The sequence below is a fragment of the Vombatus ursinus genome, unplaced genomic scaffold (genome assembly GCF_900497805.2).
Source record: "Vombatus ursinus unplaced genomic scaffold, bare-nosed wombat genome assembly UNPS02014959.1, whole genome shotgun sequence".
Classification (NCBI taxonomy): domain Eukaryota; kingdom Metazoa; phylum Chordata; class Mammalia; order Diprotodontia; family Vombatidae; genus Vombatus; species Vombatus ursinus.
The window spans coordinates 7,658,483-7,682,309 of NW_020954737.1; the positions used below are offsets into that span (position 1 = coordinate 7,658,483).

General features: G+C 40.8%; 1 protein-coding gene across 4 annotated transcripts in view; it reads left to right on the plus strand.

Moving 5' to 3' along the window:
• Positions 1–23,827, plus strand: part of RUBCN (rubicon autophagy regulator) — a 73,305-nt gene that overhangs the window by 26,539 nt on the left and 22,939 nt on the right. For all 4 annotated transcript variants that reach the window (XM_027845150.1, XM_027845148.1, XM_027845149.1 and 1 more), the window contains exons 2-6: positions 11,033–11,186; positions 20,168–20,251; positions 21,947–22,106; positions 22,590–22,696; positions 23,579–23,735. In XM_027845150.1, the coding sequence (XP_027700951.1) occupies positions 11,148–11,186; positions 20,168–20,251; positions 21,947–22,106; positions 22,590–22,696; positions 23,579–23,735 (547 nt within the window). In that variant the 5' untranslated portion in view covers positions 11,033–11,147. The remainder of the gene's footprint in view (positions 1–11,032; positions 11,187–20,167; positions 20,252–21,946; positions 22,107–22,589; positions 22,697–23,578; positions 23,736–23,827) is intronic.

The following is a 23,827-nucleotide window of genomic DNA, read 5'->3' on the forward strand; positions in this document are numbered from 1 at the left end:
GAACTCACCTATTAGAGAATGGCTAAACAAATTGTTGTATATGAATATAGTGGGATATTATTATGCCATGAGAAATGAATAAATGGAAAGTTTCAGAGGAAACTGTGAAGGACTCCAATCAGTTGATTGAGAATGAAGTGATTAGAAGTAGAACAGTTTATGTGATGATAATCAAAATTACAACTGATGTAATGATAAACCACAAGCCCAGAGGACTGGGGGTACAAACATGCTGCCTATCTCTTGCCCAGAGAGGGGATGGACTTAAAAAGCAGAATTGCACATTTTTGGGCAGCGTCAAAATTGGAAATTGTTTTTGTTGGACTATGCATATATATTATGAGGATTTTCTTTTTTCTTTTTACTTCATTGAGGGAGAGATAATAAATGTAAAAAAAAATTGGGGGCTAAAGAGGTTATTGACCCTTGGAATGTGGGCTTATCAGCATTTATCAAATGGTTTCTGCAGAGTGCAGGGACAGCATTCCTGTTAGCTTTCTCATTTGGGTGCATTTGGGACAGAAACCAAAAAGGAGTTTGCCCAGTCCTCCCAGTGACACAGTTTTTTTCTCCATTCTGTACCTACTGTGCATCGCAGTGTTGCTTCTGTGTGGATGTTAACATTTCATGTCAAACACTTTGGAATCCAGATGCATGCAGTATGGTTATAAAATTTTTATGTAGAATTTTAAAGTTTACAAAGTGTTTTACACACATTTTATTTGACAAATATGATAATCAGTTGTAGAATAATAAGATTGTTTTTGTATGGTTTAAGGCAACCAGCCTCATGATTTTATAGTTGTTTTTTATATATAAATCAACAGATTGGTTATCCACTCTGTGCTGGTTGCACTTTGTATCTTGAGAAAGTTTCTTTTCCCTCTCGGGCTTCTCTGACAACCATAGTATTAAAAAGGGCTCTAGAATCATGATTCTTTTAGGAAAAATTTTATCCCTGTTTCAGATCAAAGTGCAGTTGAGAAACCTCTTGCACGTGTGATGAGATACTGCTGTCTCTCTTGGTTTTGTTTTTTAATTTTGTGGGTATCTTTTGCCTTTATATCACCTTCATTTACAAATAGAGCCCTCATTTCTTGTACAAAGAATGAAAAAAAGAAGGGGGGTGGGCAATTCAGCAAAACTGACCCAACACATTAACCAAGTTGGACTGTTTGGCATTGCCCTCCACCACTGCAAAGAACTGAATTTTCTTACCGTGGGAGCCAAGCTTAGTCATAATTACATGGCATTCACTTGTTTGCCATTACTTTGCGTCAGGTCATACAAGTCTTCTCATTCATGCTTCTTTGTATGTATCATTTCTTAGGACACAGTAATATTTCATTATATTCATATACTACAATTTGTTTAGCCATTTCCCAATTGATGGCCTGCTAAGTGACAGACTTTATTCTTATCAAAAAGTTAATATTTGTAAAAAGCATTTAACCCAGTACCTGGCCCATAGTAGGCTCTATATAAATGCTTATTTCACTTCCCCTTCTCCCTTTTGTCCTACCCTGGACAGTTTTATATGTTGCCTTTTCTAAAGAATCAAGGGTAAGGCTTACGCCTTCTTAGAAGCAGTCAGATGTCATAGTGAATAGAGCAGTAGGCCTGGAGTCAGGAAGATCTGACTTCACATCTGGCCTCAAACATTTACTAGCAGTGTGGCTCTGGATAAGTCACTTAACCTCTATCTGCCCCAGTTTCCTCAACAGTAGGGGGATGGGGGTGGGTGCAGTATAATAACAACACTTACCTTGCAGGGTTTTTTGAAGATCAAATGAGATATTTGAAAGGTGCTTAGCAGAATGCTGGGCACACTGTCTAGTAGGTGCTATATAAATACTTATTCTGTCCCTCCAATTTTTTAATGGTTCCATTAAATTAAATTGAGTAGTTACTTATTGAGCATCTATTAGTATCCATTACTATGCTAGATACTCTTTGAGTACAAAGGAAATGTAAGACCTGTTCCCTACCCTAAAGGAGCTTACATTCCAGTTAAGCAGAGAAATCTCTTATTCTAGATCAAAGGGTTTTAGAATATAGTATAAGCAAAATCATCAAGGTGGAAATAACTATGGTGTATTCAAGAAGCAGAGCTGGCCTAACTGAAACAGATTTGGGGAGAGATGATGATGTTGGGCAGGGCAGGTGGGACCAGGTGATGGAGAGAGAGCCTTTCTGCTTGTTGGAGAGGGGTTGGATTCGGTCCAGGGAATAATGGGGAACCACTTAAAGTCTCTTTTTGAAAACTTATGTTTTCTTTCCCATTTCTTAAATTTGAGCATATCTGAAATGTTATAAATTCTTTACTTTTCAAGTAGAAAATGGGATCCAGTAACTGGTGAGATGTTTGGCATAACCTACTCACTTGAACTCAAGCTAACTGGATGTTTGCTTCCTTCTAGTCTTATTTCATATTTCTTTTTTCTTATTTTCAGGGAGCTGCCATAAAGGGATAGATGGATGGGGTCTATTAATGGCAGCAGAAAGAGGAGTGGGTAGGCACACTATTCTGGGGGCGGGGGGGAGAGGAAGACTGGCCCTTGGAAAGCTCATTCCCTGACCCTTGTGGCTAGAATAAACAAATTCACCTGTAGTTGTGTTTTAAGTCCATCTCCTTAGTTATGGAGTACTCTTAGGTGTACAAAACATTTTTTCCTAGAGTTCTCCAAAACAGTACAAATATTTTTAAACATCGTAAAGATGAGGAAACCAAGGCTCAGAGAGACTTGACTTGCCCAGGGTCACATTAGTGCCAGAGTCAAGCTTTGAATCCAGGCTCTCTCTTGATACCAAATTCACTGCTTACACCCGCCAACTTTTGTTACTTGGCAAAGGTTTTACATTCTAGGAACAATGATTTACTAGCCTTGGAATTGAGTAGAGTGTTGTAGGGGTTCTTAAGCTCCTGTCCTCCAACCCCATTCCTACTACTCAAAGTGATGGAGTGTACCTTTTGGACCTCCTCAACTTAGGTGCCCCTATTTGTCAGTTTTGCCACTCTTTTCTCACCCTTTCCCAGCTTGTTGCTGATATGGTTCCCTCCTGTCCCCATCCCTTCAGAGCCAAATGGTCTCACAGTAATAATTAGCTAATCTGGCAAATTGATTGTACTAATTCTATTGTGGAAAAGTTATCTAGGAGCTCATTAGGGCTCTGCTAAGTTTCTAGGTATAACTTTTATCCTGCAGTCTTATATGGCTAGATGGGCCCTATACATATACATATACATATGCATATATATATATATAATATATATATATATGTATATATATCTTGCCCAAGCCATGCTCAATATTCCTTTTATTTTTAAAATTATTTTCATTTCCAAATTCTCTCTTTCCCACTATCTTGTCCCTCACCCATTGAGAAAGCAAGAAATACAAATACCCATTGTACATATGAAGTCATGCAAACATTTCCACATTAGCATGTTGGGGGGAGCTGGGGTGGGGGTTGGAAAGCGAGATATGCTTCAGTCTGTACCCAGAGTTCATCAGTTCTGTTTCCAGGGGTATATAGCATGTTTTGTTATGAGTTTGGAATTGTCATGGATCGTTGTATTGACCAGGGCCATGCTTAATATTCTGTCCTAGCCATCTTATCTACCCTGATATGTTCCCCTTACCTCCACCCCTACACCCACAGGCCATCTCTGTGACTTCTTCCAGACGTAACTCCTGCACCCTGCCTCGTGTGCACCCTGTTAGCATAGAAACTCTTCTATTGAAAGGTACTGACTTGCTTTTGAATTTGCACACCCAGTGTTTAGCCCCATGTTGGCACTTGTAATAATGAATGCTTTCATTTCCTACCTCCTCTAGATTGAATTCTCTAAAGACAAAGGGAAATAATTGAGCAAAAACCTCTGATACAAAGACCATTCCTGGATGTATACATATGGTATTCCTCCACCTATATCCACAGGATTTTCTTCCTTTTTTTTCTTTTTTTTTTTACTCCTTGGAATTGAGGTTCCTTTGAGAAATCTTTTCATTTTTGTGCATTGTTTATGGTTGAGCTTATTTCACTCTATGTCAGTTCATATAAATTATCCCCTGGGCCTCTGAATTCCTCATGTTAGTATTTTCTTACTGCAGGAAAATATTAATTTCTCATACCATATTTTTTTCTCTGGAAATGAGGACCCACTTTATTTCTAGTTCTTTGATATCATTGAGTGCTGCCATTGGACCTTTGTTTCTTTATTTGACTTCTTTGGGCGTTTGTGTCCCTTAATGTCATTGCTTGGTCAAAGGGTAAGGACATTTTAGTCCCTTTTCTTCTCTAATTCCAAATTGAAATCTAGAGCAATTGAACCCCTAAACAATAGACAGTTTGCATGGTATAGAAAACTCTAGTTATTTTATTTTGCATTTCTCTTGCTATTAATGGGTTGGGGCATAATTTCATTTGGTCAATTAGCATATGCAGTTCTTCTTTAGAGGACTATTTGTTCATATCCTTTGATTATTTATCATTTGAAGAATGACTCTTGATATCATATATTTGTGTCAGTTCCTGAAATATGGAGAACAAGCTTTTATTGTGACATTTGTTGCAAATATTTTCCCCTTTCTGGCATTTCCCTTATTGTTTTCATTGATTTGATTCTTGAAAAAGCTTTTAAATTTTGTATAGTCAAGCCTTTTTACCTTTTATGATCTCTTCTCTCTCTCTCTCTTTTTTTTTTGGTAAGAATTTCTTTCCTAGCCATTCCCTTATATGTTTTTTGAGTAATTTGGCCTTTTTCTGTTTTACATGACAGTCATTTCCCCACATAATGGCTCCCAAAGAACCATCCTTTGTAACAGTGGAAAATTTCAACAAAACAGCAGTGTCAGTTAGCTTGATAATATATACAATTATCTGCATTCCTAATCCACCACTTCTGTTGAGAGGAAAGGGATATGTTTTTATCATCTGTTCTTAGAATTGTTCATGGCATTTAGTTTTAATTCAGTTGCCTTTTCCTGTTGTTTTCATTTGTATTATTTTAATTTTGTATATTATTCTCTTAGTTCTTCCATCTTCACTCTACATTACTTCATATGTGTTTTTATGTATTTCTCTAAATTCCTCATATCCTTTCTTAACAGTGTAATAATAATTCATTATGTTCATAGGCCCTAATTTGTTTAGTCATTCCCCAATGTATTTATAGTTTTTTACTACCAGAAGTGGACAATATATTTTTAAAATGTTTTATTAATTTATTTTGAATTATCAACAATCACTTCCATAAGCTTTTGAGTTTTAAATTTTTTCCCCCTACCTCCCTCCCCAAGACGGCGCACAATCTAATATAGGCTATACATATACATTCCTATTGAACATCTTTTCACATTAGTGATGTTGTAAGTAAGAATTAGAACTAATAGGAGGAACCACCAGAAAGAGGAAACAAAACAAAACAGAAGAAAAGAAAATAGCAAATAGTATGCTTTGATGTGCATTCAAACTCCATAGTTCTTTCTTTGGATGTGGATAGCATTTTCTATCATGAGGCTTTCGGAGATGTCTCAGATCCTTGTATTGCCGAGAGTGGTTAAGTCTATCAAAGTCAGTCATCACTCAATGTGGCTGTTACTGTGTACAGAGTTCTCCTGGTTCTGCTTACTTCACTTAGCATCAAACCATATAAGTCTTTCCAGGTTTGTCTGAAGTCTGCCTGTTCATCATTTCTTATAGCACAGTAGTATTCCATTACATTCATATATCACATTCACAATTATGATTACTATATGTGTCTTTTTCTCTCTCCTTCCCCCCCATTTATGTTTTTTTTCTCCTTTCTCCTTTTCTGTCCTCACTAATGTTTTGCTTTTGACCACTGCCTCCCTCAGTCCCACCTCCCTTCTATTAGCCTCTTCCCTTTTCTTTCCCCCTTTCCCTCCTACTGCCTATAGGGCATGTTAGATTTCTGTACCTAACTGATTATGTTATTCCCTTCTTGAGCCAAATCTGATGAGAGTAAGGTTCAAACAATGCTCATCTGCCTCCCTTCTTTCCCTCTTCTGTAATAGGTTTTTGTGCCTTTTCCTGAAATGTAATTTACCCTTGTCTGCCTCCTCCTTTCCTTTTCTCTCAGTACATTTTCTTTGTTAGATCAGATTAATTCACTTACTTGGATCCAGTTAACCCATTTGATTAGATTTTTTTCATCATTCCACCAAAGTCAATTTATACCCACCCCCTTTATGTATACTTCTTTAACATGGTGTAATAACAATACAGGTCTCAAGAGTCACCAGTGTCATCTTCCCTTGTAGGGATGTAAACAATTTGCCCTTATTAATAACATGTTGTTTCTTTCTGTCCCATTTACCTTTTAATGTCTCTCCTGAGCCTTGTATTTGAAGATCAAATTTTCTGTTGAGCTCTGGTCTTTTTATCAGGAAGGTTTGGAAGTCCCCTATTTCATTGAATATCCATCTCCTCCCCTGAAAGATCGTGCTCATTTGCGCTGGGTTGGACAGTATATTTTTAAAGGTACGTTGACTGAGTTGATATACCCAGAGTTAGAGAGGACCAGGCAGGATGGGATGGTCAGATGGAAGTCTTGACCTGTGACTAGCAGTTGAAATTATCTGGACCTGTTTAGGCTGAGGAAGAGAATAGTGAAGGGAAACGCAGCAGATGAACGTGATCACAGACTTCAAACATTTTGAGGGTTTTCTGGAAGAGGAATTATTCTGCACAGTTCCAGATGAGATTTGCAGAACTTGGGCCAGTAGATGGAAGTTAATCTGTTGGGTAGATTTTCATAGCGGTTAAAATTCATAACAAACCAGGTAATAAATCCCTGGAAGTACTCCTGACTTAGAACCAAACTTATTGGGGGAAACCTAACCTATTTAACTGGATTTGGGTAATTTTTAACTTAATTGATTGTAGGTAAAGGCCATAATCAGAAGAGACACATAGAGAAGCAAGTAGAAGAGAACTAAGTAGATGTAAATCCTTGCAGACTACAGGGGCATGCCATGGAAAAGACCCCAAGGGTAGAAGTTGCTATCCTATCATCACTGTTCTTTGGATTGTAACCCAGAAGCACACACTTTTGTGTGTGGATTAGGCCTGCGAAACTAGTCTCCATGATCATATAAAATGCTTTAGAAAGAGCTCAGGAATCACTTGATTAACATGAATATGGATAAGACTGATCTATTTTAGTCTTATTGTAACAAGAATAGCAACACTTCTTGGGAGGCTTCTCTGCTTCTAGGCAAAATGGCCTTAGTAACATGGGGCTGGAACAGGCGAGGAGACAAGGGGCTAATTCCAGTGGGAATTATCAGTGGAAAGGGCTTTGCCTGGCAGCTTGAATGTCATGAATCTGGAATGGGGTAAGGGGATAGAAGTGGCGAATGGTGTTAGTCCTGCTGTAGCAAAGAGATTCACTTGGGCCTTTCTGACCTGGCATCTAGGCTGAGGCTTCAGGTACTTAATTGATAATCACTGTCCCTTCTTCCACCTCTATCAAGATGCAGAAGAACCTGCTGTGCAAGTTTTCTCAGGGTATGTCAGATAGCACTTAGACTTAACAAATAATGAAGTCATGGTACACCCATGTCACCAGGCAGAATGAACACAACTTCCAGATGCCACAAAAGAGGAAGTGAGAGTCACTTTATGAAAAGATTTACTCATTCTCCCTTTGTCCCATATGTCTCCCTTCCTTGCCTACCTTTTCTTTCTAGAGAGACCTATACAGTTCATTTTGAGGATCTCACATTTCTCCTTTCCTTTTCCTGGGAAATCTACTGCTTGGAAATAGTTTTTTTTTCTTTCTTTCCACTGTTGCAAACTCGATCTTTTGTAAATTGCAACTTTTGTACACAATTTCTTCTTGCTGGAATAGTGGCTCAGCACCAACCTGTGGATTCATACTGAGTTTCCAGAGCCTAAATGTCATGAAACACTTTATGGATGAGATGGGGAGGTGTTTTACTGGAAAGCAATTGTGTTCTATGAGATGAGAGAGAGAGACAGAGAGTGAGAGAAAGAGAATGAATGTTTGATATGTGACTTTTAGACAAAAGTCTAAACTAACATTTAAGAAATCATATGTTCACTATGTGTGGCTTAGTCAAAGAGGAATTCAATGGGCATTTATGGAGTACCACTGTTGTGCAAGAAGTGATCCAAATTTCTCTTTTATTGTCAGAGGGCATCAAATGGTTCTCTTGGCTGAAATAAAAAGAAAGGCCTTGAGTTGATCTGTTTGAAGATCATAAGGAACAGAAACACAGTATCACAGTCCTTAAATTTATTTAGCTTTTTGCAGAGGCAGTCAAGAGTTAAGTGACTTGCCCTAGTGTCACCTGTCTGAGGCTGGATTTGAACTCAGGTCCTCCTGACTCTAAGGCTGGAGTTCTATCCGCTGTGCCTCCTAGCTCCCCTTTTAAATTTATAACAGTATACAAACCACTACACATACAATGAGGGTACATGTACTTAGCTTCGCCAGGCTTTCCAAATCTCAATTGGTTCCAATCTCTGAAAGGAAATCATTAGAAACATAGTGGTTCCAGGAAAACCTGTTCTTCCCAGAACTAGAGGCTGGATTGAAGGGGCCCCAGTGTTTAGGGCTAACACTACTTTATACTCAAAAGGGTAAAGGGAAGCAATTTAGGGTAAGAAGACCCCATGTACCTTTTTTTTTTTTTAATTTTTTTTCAATGATCAGAAATTTATTTTCTTTCCTTTCCCATTCCCCCTCCATGAACCAGGTTGGGGGTGGGGGACAGAACTCTTATAATAAATATGAATGATAGGCAAAACAAGTAATCGCATTGGTCATGTCCAAAAATATGTCTCATTCCACATCTTGACTCCATCACCTCTGTCAGGAGCTACTGTCCTGTTACTGTCTAGAGCAGGAGTTCTTAACCCAAGGTCTGTGAACTTGCTTATTTTAACTGTATTTAAATATAATTGGTTTATTTTGTAACCCTATATATTTTATACATTTAAAGACATTACTCTGAGAGAGGGTCCATCATTTTCACCAGAATGTCAAGTGGGTCCTGACAAAAAGAGTTAGAACTCGTGACCTACAGGAAGAATGGTTGGAGGCCTGCCTGAGTCAGGATGACCAAAGTTCAAGTTCTGGCCTGCCTTCTAGTCCCACCTCAGACGCATTATGTTTTTGTGACCCTGAACAACTCGTTTAACCTTTCAATGCTCCTGATAACTTTCAAAGTCTAAGTTACAAGACCACCATTGCCCTGCTTGGGCAGAGGAAGCTGCTTCATTAGGAGCTCCACACGTTAAGGTAGTCACACACAAAATCCTGTTGTCACGTGCTCCTCAAACACCACTCCTTATCACATCACAAATGTTCCAGTGGCTTACCGTTTTCATGTGAGACTCAGTGCTTCCGCCTGACCTTCCAGAGTCTGGCCCTAGTCAACAAGCCTTTGCACTTATGGTATGCCAAGCACTGAGCTACACAAAGTGCAGCACTCCCTGATCTCTGTTCTATCAGGAGAGGCAATGTGTGTATACAGAAAAATGTATGCGTAATAAATACAGAATAAATGTAATATCAATAAGGAGGGCAATAGCTGTTGGAGGGACTGGTGGTGCTTGAGGTGCCTCTTGAGGGAAGTTAGGGGTTCTGTGAGGTAAAAGGTAAGGAGTCAGTGTGTACCAGGCAAATGCGCAAAGATGGCAGAAGATGGGTTGCCATGGCTGAGGAACAGAGAAAAGTCCAGTTTGGCTGGACTGTCTTTTACAGAAAGAGTAGTAATGTGTTAATGACTCTGGAAATAGAGGTTGGGACCAAGTTTTGTTTTCTTTCCAGCCAAAGACAAGATTTATTAGAACATCCGTCATATTGGGCAGACTCTTAAGGAGTCTGAACCTTAATGAGCTATTGGCTAGATTATAGGAATCTGAGCCTGGGACCAAGTTTTGAAAAGCTTTAAAAGCCAGTCAGAAGAGTTTATACTTTATCTTGGAGGCAGTGGAGAGCCAGTGGAGCTAATTGAACAGAGGAATGACACAGTCAGATCTGTGCTTAAGGAAAATCACTTTGGCAGCTGTATGGAGGCTGGCTAGGAATGGGGAGAGACTTGAGTCAGGAAGACCAATTAGGAGGTCAGTGCAATAGTCTAAGTGAGAAGTGATGAGGATCTGAACTAAGGTGGTAGTTATAGCAAAGGGATTGGTGTCAGGGATAGTATAGTGGTAGAAACCTGAAGAGTTGGCAGCTGATTGGATATGTAGTATGAGAGTAAAAAGTGAATGATGGAGAGGTTATGAACGTAAGAGAGTGGAAGAATAGTGGTACTCTCACAGAAATAGAGACATTGAGTATGGGGAGAGGGTTTGAAAGAAAAATGAGTTCTCTTTTAGACGTAGTGAGTTTGAGATGTCTCTGAGACATCCAGTTTGAGATGCTCCAAAGGCAGCTGGTGATGTGGAAGTTCCCCCCAAGGCCTGTCACTGGTACTATTTTCCCTGAAGCCTATCTTCGCCTTCAGGGTGAAAGTGGGACTCTTCCTCTTCACATTTTTTGTTATCAGATTACTAGGACCTATCTTTTGTACTCTTCTCTCATTTGCTGTTGTCATAGTTTTTGTGTACATGTATTTCTATCCTATTAGATAATAAGCTTCTTGAGAGCAAGAGCTGTAGTATCTGTCTTTGTATCTCCAGTGTCTTCCATCTAGCAAGTGCCTGATAAATGTTCATTTTTTGAATCACCTACCATGTTAGATTGGATCAAATTAATTTGGATCAAATTAAATAATTGATGTGAATGCTTTTATAAAGCTTGAAGCCCTATTCAGATACATGGCATTTACTATCGTCATCATCATTATTAATAATCATCCTAGGGTTTGATACAAACCTGACCATGTTAGAGTGTGGCCTTAACAAATTTGTGGCAGAGATAGCAACAGGACGTGGGACAGGATGAGGCACTCTGGTCCATTGCTGGGCTTGAAGTAATCGGCGTTTGGTATAATGAAGCTTACCTATAGCATGTTTGATGTCATTGCAGGAGGGAACACTGGAAGTTACTGAGTAATTTGAAGACTACTGTGGAGGGTTTGGTGTCAGCCAACAATCCCAATGTCTGGTCCAAATATGGAGGCTTGGAGCGACTTTGCCGAGACATGAAGGGCATCCTTTATCATGGGCTCATCCATGACCAGGTATGCCAAGACCCTTCTTGTTTACCAGCTACACAGAAATACTCATTGGGAAGAAGGGAAAATTAGTTACATTACAGGCGAGTTGGGTAGTATATAGAGAGAAAATGGCCAAGTAGGTCAGTGCATCTAGGTACCAGGAAATTAGTTGATTATGTTTAAGAGGAAAAAAAAATAAAAAAAATTATGTTTAAGAGAGCCTTTAATTCAAAGCTATGGTGCTTTTTTTTTTTTTTTTTTTTTGCTTCAAAAACACAGAGCAATGAGGTTGCTACAATGAAAATACAAGACAAAAATATGGTAGAATTGGCCCATGACTTTGACAGAGTCCTGATTACTCTTATGCTATGGTTGTATCTAATTTGGGGAAATTTACCCTTTTTTGCTCTGAAAGCAGTCTAATTGAACTGAATGATGAGCTGATTTAAGTGTTATTTGAGAGTACCTTCTTATCTCAGAATACTAGATTCTCTCCTTGACTCTTCCCCCCCTACTTAATAGTATTTTTTTTCAGTTACATGTAAAGATAGTTTTCAGCATTTACTTTTATAAGATTTTGAGTTCCAAATTGTTGTCCCTCTCTCTCTTCCCTCCCCCCTCCGTAAGACAGTAAGTAATCTGATATAGGCTATACATGTACAATCATATTAATCATATTTCTATATTAGTTATATTATGAAAGAAGAATCAGAACAAAAGTCTCCTTGACTCTTAGTGAATTAGAATCTTGAGTTTCTTGCCTAAATCATTGTCTTCAAGTTAGGAAAGGGAAAAATTAGCCATGTGAACTGTTGGCATTTCCCTTGACAAGGCAACCAGAGTACAGACTGAAAATGCATTTTCAGAGCAGAGGGACATAGAGGGAAGAATTAACATTCTTAGGTCTTGATGTCAACCAGTTGCTCTGGAGACCAGCCTAGGAGAGTTCTTAGAGATGTTATTGGGCCCTTTGGCATAGTTACAATATATTTTAACTTTCCAAGGACTTTTTCTCTGTTGCTTTATCAATTTTCAATTGATATTTGGAGAAAAGTTTTCAGTTCCACTTTTTTTTCCCTAAGGATAAACTGTCATTGGGTTCATTTTCTTTTATTCATGCCTCAAATTTTGAAGTTGGGTAATACATAGTGGCTTCTCTACCATTCTTGGCAATAAGCTAAGCTTCTTATGGGGACCATTCCTAGGTAAAATTTGTGAAGTAAGTGAAAAGTCCCAAGATGAAGTGAATAGAAATCTGTCAGGAAGACCTGTGTTCAAACCACTGAATCTTTTAGAGCCCAGACAACTCTGAAAGCCTTTGAAGTTGTAGAGCAGGTATAAATTTCTAGTGGTAGAGAGAGAGCATCCTCACTTTCATCTCTGGGAAATCCCTATCATGAAATCCCAAGTCCAGATCTGAGCACACCTAATTCCTCCCCCCTACACACATACCCCCATACCTTTCTAAGAAATTGGAAGTTGTCTTTGATGTCCTTGTATTTCTTCAGATTATTCTTTCTCCTCCTCTCTCCCAACCTCAAACTTCACTGTAGAACAGGCCTGCACAACATACGGCCTGCCAAAGGTGCCAGAGGTGGCCTGTGAAAAACGTAGACGATGTAAAACAGGTCTACAGGATGCCTTGGCGAGCTGCAAGTGGTCTGTGGACCTTATATTGGCTCTAGAACCTAGTGGCTTTATATTGTCACTAGAGAGGCCCAAGGAGGCCTGCACTCTTGTCCATTAAAACCTGTTCTTAACTATAATTTTTTATTTTTTATTTTATTTAAAAAATTTTTTTTTATTTTTAGTTTTCAACATTTACTTCCACAAGGTTTTGAGTTCCAAATTTTCACCCCATCTCACCCCTCCCCCCACCCCAAGATGGCATGCATTCTGAATATCCCTTCCCCTAGTTTGCTTTCCCTGCTATCTCTCCTCCCCCTTCCCCTTCTATTTTCCTGTAGGGCAGGATAGATTTCTGTACCCCATTTTCCTGTATTTCTTATTTCCCAGTAGCATATGAAAACATTTTTTTTAAACATGTGATTTTAAAACTTTGGGTTCCAAATTTTCTCCCTTCCTCCCTCCCCACCCACCCTCATTGAAAAGGCAAGCAACTCAACATAGGCTATACATGTGCAGTTATGCAAAACACTTCAATAGTAGACATGCAGTGAAAAACTAACTGTATTTCCCTTAATCCTATCCCACCCCCCCATTTATTCTATTCTTTCTTTTGACCTTGTCCCTCCTCAGAAGTATTTGCTTCTGATTACCCCCTTTCCCAATCTGCACTCCTCTCTATCATTCTCCTGCTCTCTTGTCCCCTTCCCCTCCTATTTTCCTGTAGGGTAAGACAGATTTCCATACCCAATTGAGTATGTATGTTATTCCCTCCTTAAGTCAAATCCTATGAGAATAAGATTCACTCATTCCCTCTTACCTTCCCCTGTTTCCCCTCCACTGTAAGAGCCTTTTCTTTTCTGTTTTTTTTTTGTGAGATAATTTACCCTGTTCTACCTTTCCCTTTCTCCTTCTCCTAGTATAATCCTCTCTCACCCCTTAATTTTATTCTCCAGATATGACCCCTTCATCTTCAACTCACCCTGTGCCCTCTATCCTATCTATCTGTCCATCTATTTATCTATCTATATATATACACACATATAATTTTTTCCCTCCAACTACCCTAATACTTACAAAGGTCTCATGAGTTACAAATATCATCTTTCCATGCAGGAATGTAAACAGTTCAACCTTAATAAGTCTCTTATGATTTCTCTTTCCTGTTTACGTCTTCATGTTCCATTTGAGTCTTGTATTGGAAAGTGAAATTTTCTATTCAGCTCTGGTCTTTTCATTAAGAATGCTTGAAAGTCCTCTGTTTCACTGAATGACCATTTTTTCCCCTGAAGAATTATACTCAGTTTTGCTAGGTAGGTGATTCTTGGTTGTAATCCTATCTCCTTTGCCCTCTAGAATATTATATTCCATGCCCTGTGGTCCCTTAATGTAGAAGCTGCTAAATCTTGTGTGATGCTGATTGTGTTTCCACAATACTTGAATTGTTTCTTTCTGGCTGCTTGTAATATTTTCTCCTTGACCTGGGAGTTCTGGAATTTGGCTACAATATTCCTAGGAGTTTTCCTTTGGGGATCTCTTTCAGGAGGAGATCGGTGGATTCTTTCAATTTCTATTTTGCCCTCTGGTTCTAAAATATCAGGGCAGTTTTTCTTGATCATTTCTTGAAAGATGATGTCTAGGCTCTTTTTTTGATCATGGCTTTCAGACAGTCCAATAATTTTTAAATTCTCTCTCCTGGATCTATTTTCCAGGTCAGTTGTTTTTCCAGTGAGATATTTCACATTGTTTTCTAATTTTTCATTCTTTTGGATTTGTTTTACAGTGTCTTGATTTCTCATAAAGTCACTAGCTTCCAATTACTGTATTCTAATTTTTAAGGAAGTATTTTCTTCAGTAATCTTTTGGACTTCCTTTTCCATTCGGCCAGTTTTGCTTTTTAGGGCATTCTTCTCCTCATTGGCTTTTTGGACCTCTTTAGCCATTTGGGTTAGGCTATTTTTTAAGGTGTTATTTTCTTCAGTATTTTTTTGGGTTTCCTTTAGCAAGCTGTTAACTTGCTTTTCGTGATTTTCTTACATCACTCTCATTTCTCTTTCCAGTTTTTCCTCTATTTCTCTTACTTGCTTCTCAAAATCCCTTTTGAGCTCTTCCAAGGCCTGGGACTGATTCATATTTTTCTTGGAAGTTTTGGATGTAGGAACTTTGACTTTGTTTTCTTCTTCTGGTTGTATGTTTTGATCTTCTTTGTCACCAAAGTGAGATAATATAGTCTGACTCTTTTTGCGGTGCTTGCTCATGATCCCAACCAATTACTTGAGTTTTAAACTCTTTGTTAAGGTAAGAGTCTGTTTCCAATGTGGAGAGTGTACTGTCCCAAGCTTTGGGGGTTTGTACAGCTGTTTTCAGAGATACTTCTAGGGACCTGACAAGTGTCAGTTCTTCCAAGGTGCTATGATAAGGGGTGAGGGGTTTCCTCTCCACCGCCACAACAAGCTGCTCCACACCGGCACTCCTCCTCGCCAGCACTCCTCTTTGCCCCAGGACCGCCCCTCAGAACTGTGACCCAGATCCAAGCACGGGCAAAGCAAGAGATTCCTGCCTCAGCCCTGGCGATGAGATCTTTGCAATCCCCCTCTGATCAGCCACTCTATTCCCCCTCAGTCTGTGGGCTGGAAGCTCAGGAGGCAGCCGTGGCCCACACTTGGGACTTGTGGCTAAGACCTAGCTTCTTCTTTCACTGCAGTCACAGACTTTTCCCCCTAACCTTCTAAGTTGTCTTTGGTGTTCGTGGGTTGAGAAGTCTGGAAACCGCCACAGCTGCCTGCGATTCAGTCCTCTGAGGCCTGCGGCTTGTGTGCCCACGCCAAACTGCGCTCCTCTCCCAGCCCGGCGTGATATACCTTTCCGATCAGCCATCTGGGTTGTCTTGGGCTGGAAATTTGTTTTACTCTGTTTTTTTGTGGGTTCTCCTGCTTTAGAATTTGTTTAGAGCCATTTTTAATAGGTATTTGGAGGGGTTTGGGGGAGAGCTCTAGCAAGTCACTGCTTTCCCTCTGCCATCTTGGCTCTGCCCCCTAACTATCATTTTTTAAAAGATCTGATGAAATAATTTGCATTTAGGTCTCTTAATTTCCAGGGTTCTTTGTATTTTATTTGGTGGCAGAGTTTTGGAAACAGATGGATAGGTTTATAAGGGTTGAGTTTCAGAGAACACAGTATCAGTTGATAAGTGAAATATTTAGGGGTAGAGAGTAAAGAAATCGAAGTGCTTTGTGTGTCCCCCCTCAGAACATATTACTGCAGTTAGCCTAAGTGCTGTGTTTGTTAATCTCTTAGCACCATCACATGAAAGCAGAATATTTATCTCCTAACTTCACAGATAGGCAAATAGAGGCAAAGGAGACAGGAGACCTTGAGATTTTGTTCATTTCTCTGCTGTTCCTGAACCAGACAACTTCCTTAGATACTATAAGCTCTCTCTATAAACTACCTCACAGGAAATGCCCAAAGTGATTGCTGAGATTGTCATGAAATCTAGAATATACCACACTGCCTTTCATTTCACAATTTTATTTAGGACAAATCCTCCTTAGGAACAGGGGCCACTAGACCACACAGCACAGGTACAGGTCTGGAAGGTTCAGGCTTCAGAAATGATCTAGTCCAGTGCATTCATTTTGCAGGTGAGGAAACTGAAGCCCAGGGAGATTAAGTGACTTGTCCAAGGTCACGCAGTGAGCAATAGAGCCAGAGTTGGGATTTGACCCAGGTCTTTTGATTCCAGAATCTGTGTTTCACTGTTGAGAGTCAGTAGTATAGCGCCAAAAAGTCTGATTCAGACTCCCTCAGTGAATACTTGTTAGATCAATGAAGTGGGTGTCACCCTACCCATTTCTTCTCCCTTTGCCTTTCTCCTCCAAGATACCCAGTTCCCGTTCCTTTTGAATTTAAAGCCCTATTTTAAAAGCATTACTCTCAGAATTGGATCTAGAAGTTGGTAGTTGATTTACAATGAGAACAGTACATAGTAAGATGCCTCTGGAAAGAAGTGGTCTAAAAACTACAATTCATAAGCAAATTGTCACAAGGTTTTAATAATACAGAGGTTTAGGCTAAGGCAGCAGTTCTCAAAGTATGCTCTGGGGACCCTTTCAGAGGGTCAATGAGCTTGAAACTATTTTGATATTAATATTATGACATTATTTGCTTATTAAAATATTCCTCCTTTTTCCATCTTCATATCTGTAAAACGGCAGATTTTCTTCATAAACTTCAACCAGAACAACATGTTTATTACAATAGATTGAATGCAGAAGAAGATATGGAACTCTAGCTGTCTTCAGTGTTTTCTAGCTTGCCAGACGTTAAAGAAATCTGCAAAAATATGCAAAATAGTGTCATTCTCACTTTTTAAAAAATAGTTATTTTTCATGAAAATATCTTATTTTTATTTATTTTAATTTCTGATGTGGTAAATGTCAATAGATTGATCAATAGATCAACAAGTCTGGAGTGGTTTGCCATTTTCTTCTCTAGCTCATTTTACAGATGAGATGCTGAGACAAACAGGGCTAAGTGACTTACCTAGGGTCACACAGCTAATAAGTGTCTGAGGCTGGATTTGAAATCATGAAGATGAGTCTTCCTCATTTCAAGCCCTATGCTCTATCCACCGTGCCACTTACTTGCCCTCTAGATCAGTACATCGCAAAACCTCTTCGAGGTCCTCAGTAATTTTTTAAAATGTAAAGAGGTCCTGAGACCCAAAGTTATTGAACCACTACTAGTCTGAGGGTTGCTTTAGATTAGATTAACCTTATGTTAATCAGTCAGTAAATATTACTGACCGGCACCCGGTATGTGTCAGGCACTGTGCTAAAGTATTGGAGACACAAGGATGGCTAAGAAAGTACTTTCTTCAAGGAGATCACGGTCTAATGAGGGAAACAACACACCAGCAACTCTGGACAATAAGCATAAGTTTTGTCTCTTCTGTTTAAGGCTTATTTGAAGCTAGGAAAAATAAGTCTTGTATCAGTTACTCAGGAGGATTTTTATCTTTGCGCACTTGCCAAAGATATCAGTTCTTCATCTTTATCATCTTCAAAAAGTCTGAATTTCTCCACATGGCACTATATAGAAAACTTACTTTGAGAAATTCTTTTTAATAAAATCTGGAATTCACGTAGCACTGAGGTTAGAGGATAATTCACATTATAAAATAATTTCATTTTACAAAATTATTTGCTTCAGGTGTTTTTTAATGACTTGCCCTGATTTATAGATTATTTTAAAATAAATAAATGTGGTATACTATGCCTGTAGACACATTCTTTCTGGGAATTGAAAGACTGTTAATGACATCATTAACAAAGATGCCAGGGACATCACTGGGTGGAGATAAAAAAAAATAATGAGACCATTTCCATGGAAATTGCATGTCTGGTTTGGTCAGGGGGAAGCACTCAGTTCTTCTCTGATCTCTGGGGAGGCTTCCTGGAAGAGATGGGAGGAATGGAAGGAGCGCTGGTCCTGGAGAATGAAGATTTAGGTTTGAATCTTGACTGTCATTTATTACTTGTGTGATCTTTGGCATGACAGTTGACCTCTCCGAGTTGCGGTTTCTTTATCTGTAAAATAAGGGTTTGGACTTAGTATATGTTTGATCCCTGTCTAAAAATCCCATGATCCTTGAGGCTGTGGTGGAAGTAATCATGTTTGTCATGCTATTTGGAAGCAGGGCATATGCGGTTCAAGAAATTGCTACAGAGGAGGCTCCATGGCAGGTGGGATAAACAACGTGGAGTAGGTGCATCTGGGCTCAGTAGAATAATGGGACTAAACCCAAGAAACCAGGAAAATGTGGTCCAGGATGTTCAGGTGAAGGAATTTGTTCATCCTGCTGTAAAAGGGACCAATGAATAGTGGGACCAGACAAGTGGTTTCATGGGCTCAGAGGCCAGCTGCTGTCTCACTCTCAGTCCAATCTAATAAAAGCAATGTGGGTGTTTCACAAGGAAATAATTGAAATACCTGGCAAGTCTGTGAGTGGCACCACGTTGAATGAGTGGCACAACTGCAGTGGAGACCCAAAAGAAGGCCCCTTCTCCTCTCTCTACCTCATATTTCATCATTTGAAACACAGGGAGGAGACATGCCATGGGGTTAATGTTTATTAGTAAAGTACTACATATGAAAATATCCAGTGAAAAATAACGGTTAATGCAAAACCTTAGCATTACTTTTTACTGTTGTTAATAATACCTTTGAAGTCACTTTGTCTACACATTGAGAAGTAGATACCATTTCATGTAAAAAAAATTTCCTAAAATCAGTGCTAAGTGTAAACTGAGCAAAACTATCTCACCCTTCATCTCCAGACACAAAACATACTAAATACAATCCAAGAAGGGTAACTTGTAAAAGATGTAGGCCAACTCATTGCTGCTCTGTATTCCTTTGCAAGTTCTCTGTCAAGAGTTTTGTTTCCCCTTTTCATTTTCTCACTAAAGACCAAGAGTTTCAAACTTCTTCAAGTTGCTGTATCATCAGAAAATTATTCTAGGCATCAGGCTTTTAGCAAGGAGAGGGAAGGGAAACAGTGGTACATCCTACTTGGACTTCCGTAGTGCTCTCAAGTAGAGAGAGGGGTCTTTCAGGAGAAGCACTAAGAGCTTAAGGAAAGCTGTGGCCTCAAGGTCATTCCTGGGGCCCTCACTTCCTTCTTTCCCTCTTTTCCTTTCCCTTCTTCCAAAAAAAGAAATCTTCCTCAGTAACATAGACAGGAAGTATTCTGGGGCAGGGGTACCAGGAGGTATGGTATGAACAGGATTTCCTAACCTAAGTTTTTCCTCTTCCTTAAAAGAAGAAGCCCAAGCACAGAGGAGTCAAGTTATTAGCTCAAGGTCATCTGGTAGCAGTGCAGGAAAGGGAACAAATTCCCAGGGTGGGTCTCTGCCTGTGCCACTTCTGGCCTGGGACGAATGCCAGGAACTTGATTGTACTTGGGTGTGATTCCCTGCTGCTTTGCTGCATCCGCCAAGTAGGCAGAAGAGACCAGTGGCAACATATTTTGAGGCCTTTCCTATTGCAAGACTGTTAGGTCTTGGACTGTTCATCTATAGAAGCAGTCTTCCCAGACCCACAGTGTCAAGGGAAAACCTGGTTCTGTCCTTGGTGGCTTGGATTTGTAGTGGGGACCAGTTGAACCCATCACTCTTTGGCTTTCAGGCTGGTGCTGACCACCACCTCTGAGAATAACCTTTTAGAAGCCAGCAGGCATGTGTGCACCTGAGGTATGATGTAAGGTGTCCTGGTGAAACAAACGGAGGTTATACCTCTTGTTCTCTCCTGGTACGTCAGCACCGCAGCTGGCATGGAGCCAAGATGGTATCTCACTGTGTGTGTTCCCTGGACAGGTCTGCTGCCAACAGAATGATTACTGGCAATTTGTAAAGGACATTCGGTGGCTCAGCCCTCATTCGGCCCTTCACGTAGAGAAGGTAAGACATGGATTTGAGGGAGATATTTGAGCATGCAGGAGGTAAAATATTATCATTCAAGTGCCTACTAATTCTTTTGCCTAAGCAGTGGAGTGAGTGAGTGAGTGTGTGTATGTATGGAAGAGATGTGTTGGGGGCAGAGAGTTCTTATTAACTAAGTAAGGTAAGACTGTCCTATTTCCTAGAGAAGAACTGGGCTAGGGGGAGAGGTGGGGAGAGTGTCTCTTTTGTTTTGAGCAGTAGAAGTGAAAGGTTTGACATACGTGACCTCCAGGTTTCCTGACAGCTCTAAACCTGTGGTCCTGTGAGCCATTCAAACCCAGTCATTTATGGATTGTTACAGAGAGCTATGGAAAAGGGGGAAAAGTTTCCTTTTCCCTTAAGTGAGGAGTGGGATTAAATGATCCCTTTTAGCTTGAAAGCTGTGATCCTATGACCTAAGGAATGCCTCTGACTTGTTAACACGGAGTTTGTGTGTGGAAGAGAATGGTGAGGGATTGCAGAATCCAGGGCTGCTGGCAGCAGGTAGTGTCTGAAACAACATCAAGAAAGAAGGGACAGGAAAAGCATTAGAGTATAATTTTGGTAACTGTTTAAGGGAAAGTAGCACCAGGAAAAGAAGAAATAGCAGAAACTCCCTTTGCCTGGTACCAGGTGAGCCACACATTTGGCTGTGACTGTGCCAATGCCCTCCTCCTCCTGCCTGTTTTTGGGCATAAGCTGCTGATTTTGGTGGTAGAATAATGGCAGAGAAGGTGAAATCCCTAAGAGTTTCCTTGGACCAAAGTTAAAATGTGGCCCTAGTCTTCTCAAAGAGGAGAAGCCAGAGCCCTACTTTCTCTTACCTGGTGCTCTTGTCCGGAATTCCTTTATCTGTTTCCTCCAGCATTTCTGAAACATCCTGCTGGAGGGTCCTTTTTCTGCAGGGACTATCTAGCAATGCTGACCACATGAGTTAGTCTACTGACTTAGATTTTCTTTAGGGGCAAGATAGGAGGGGGAATATCTCTGAAATGTGTAGGTACATCATGAACTTTTTCTTCTTCTGGAACTGTTTATCTGGTCTTAACTGCTTCTTCCCTCCCTCGTAGTTTCTGTTGACTGTAATCTGTCATTTGTCTGAGATGTTCCTCCCTGCCCCACTCACCAGAGCCTTAAATCCAGCCAAAGATTTCTTTGGGTTCTGCTGTTGGCTGTCACTCCAAGATCCGTGGCATTGGCAAGTCAATCAATGCCAATCAATAGACATTTTATTAAGCACCTGTTAGGTACAAGAAGAGAAGCACAGTGGAGACAGAGCTGATCTCAGAATCATGAAGGCCTGGGTTTAGTCTTACCTCTGATATATTCTGGCTGTGCAGTCCTGGATAAATTACTTAACCTCTGAGTCCTCCCAGGCAACTCTTGAGACTGGAAATTGCAAAGCAGGTGACAGCTCTCTGCTGGTAGGGGGGCTTCCTCATTAGGAGATCCCTGTGCCATTGAAATTACAAACAAAAAATAGTAGAGCTGGAGGTACCCTTAGAGGTCCTCTTCACTCCCTCCCCTGTTCATTGCCCCAAGGACTTTCGGGGGCATACCCTTTCTCCCTCAGTTCAGTTCTGAAGGTTCTGACGGCTCTTGGACTTTCCATGATGAGAGATGAGGCTTTCGGTCCTAATGCATGCATTAGCGTACCTGCTGTCTATCTCGCAGTTCATCAGCTTGTATGAGAATGGCCAGCGGAGCCCAGACGGCGTGAGGGACCAGGCCATCGCAGAGCTGTGGCTGCAGCACAGCCTACAGTTCCACTGCCTATCTGCTCAGCTGCGGCCCTTGTTGGGAGACAGACAGTACATCAGGAAATTCTACACAGGTAGGCAGAGCCTGGGAGCCTTTCCTTCCTCAGCTCCACGTTGTGCCTTGCCAAAGTGCTCTTCGTAATTTCCAGGACAGTAGTTCCCCTATCTCCATGTCAGATAACAGAACGTTTCCTGGCAGAGCAGTATTGCCAGCTCTCCCTCCTTTCCTTGCCCCTCCATCTTATATAATAGGGCCAGTGTTTTACCCTTATGATGCCCTCACCCCCTTGCTTTCTTGCTCTCTCTCTCTCTCTCTCTCTCTCTCTCTCTTTCTCTTTCTCTCTCTTTCTCTCTCTTCCACGCCTCTGATTGCCAGCCTTTTATGCATCTGTTCCTGATTGTCTTTGTTCCTTCGAGTCCCATACTCCCTACTCTTTTCCTGGCTATAGAGTGGCCTCCTGCCCCCCTTTCTTCTCCATCAAATTGCTGCTCATAAGTCAATGGGGAGGCCGCATATGGTTCCTGAAGCTCCTCCTGGGTTTCCTTTCTCTTTGTAGATGCTGCTTTCCTGCTAAGCAGCGCTCACGTCACAGCCATGCTGCAGTGCCTGGAGGCAGTGGAGCAGAACAACCCCCGGCTCCTGGCTCAGATTGACGCTTCCATGGTAAAGAGGCCAAGGAGGTGTTAGACACCTCGTCCTGTTGCAGCTTGCTTTCATTTAGGGGTTCAGGAGCTGGGGTGGAAGGGTAAAACCCCATTTCTCTCCCTCCCACTCTGTTTTTGGAAAGTAGAAATGTAATCAGGTGGGCCTGAGGGGTGAAGAATCTGGGGATGGGATTAGTTTGGGGTCTGCTTTCTATTTTGAAGGATAGATTTCCATTTAAGAAGAAACACTGGGATGCTGCAAAGGTCTCCCATCTGAACAGGCCCGTCCCCAGGGAAGAGGCACTACTAAAGTCTAGGTAGAATGGGTAATACATCTATAGTAAGAATGAAATATGTGGGTTACAGGGTCTGTACTGGTTCCCCTAAATCAAGGGTGGGGAACCTGCGACCTTGAGGCCACTTGTGGCCTTCTAGGTCCTTGGGTACAGCCTTTTGACTAAGTCCAAGTTTTACAGAACAGATCCTTTTATTGAGGGGATTTGTTCTGTGAAGTTTGGATTCAGTCAAAGGGCTGCACTTGAGGCCACAAGTTCCCTACCCCAGCCCTAAATTCATTATATGACCTAGTGTTACACATGATCAGTTTTACCCTTCAAGTATTGAGAACATTAGGTTGACTCTTGTTAATCAGGGCCTTCTGGCCCTCCTACTTGGTCAGCTGCTCCTGAGCTGACCAGGTAGAAACATTCTGGCAGCTGAGGTCAGACACTGCTAATTGGAGGAGAGGTTGTGCTGCATTGTTTGATGACAAGTTCAGGCTGCAACAGAATCCTGAAGCCAGAAGCCAGCTTTCTTTAAGGAAACCTGGAGCTGCTGGGTCTGTATGCAGAACTCTTCCTTCAGGAGCAATGTCCGCGGCTTCAACCTTGTTTCCTTTCAGTTTGCCAGGAAGCATGAGACCCCGCTGCTAATGACCAAAAGCCAGAGTCTGACGGCACTGCCTGGCTCCTCCAACACCCCTCCTGCCAAGAATACCCAGCATTGTTATTTTGGCTCCTTCTCTGGCCCCTACCAATCTACCCCCATCCCCATCACAGGTGAGGAGGCAGGGAGACCAGGGATCTCATGCTCGCTCCTGCTCTGGTGGGTGTAAAATATACTCTTTGTGTGTGTGTGTGTGTGTGTGTGT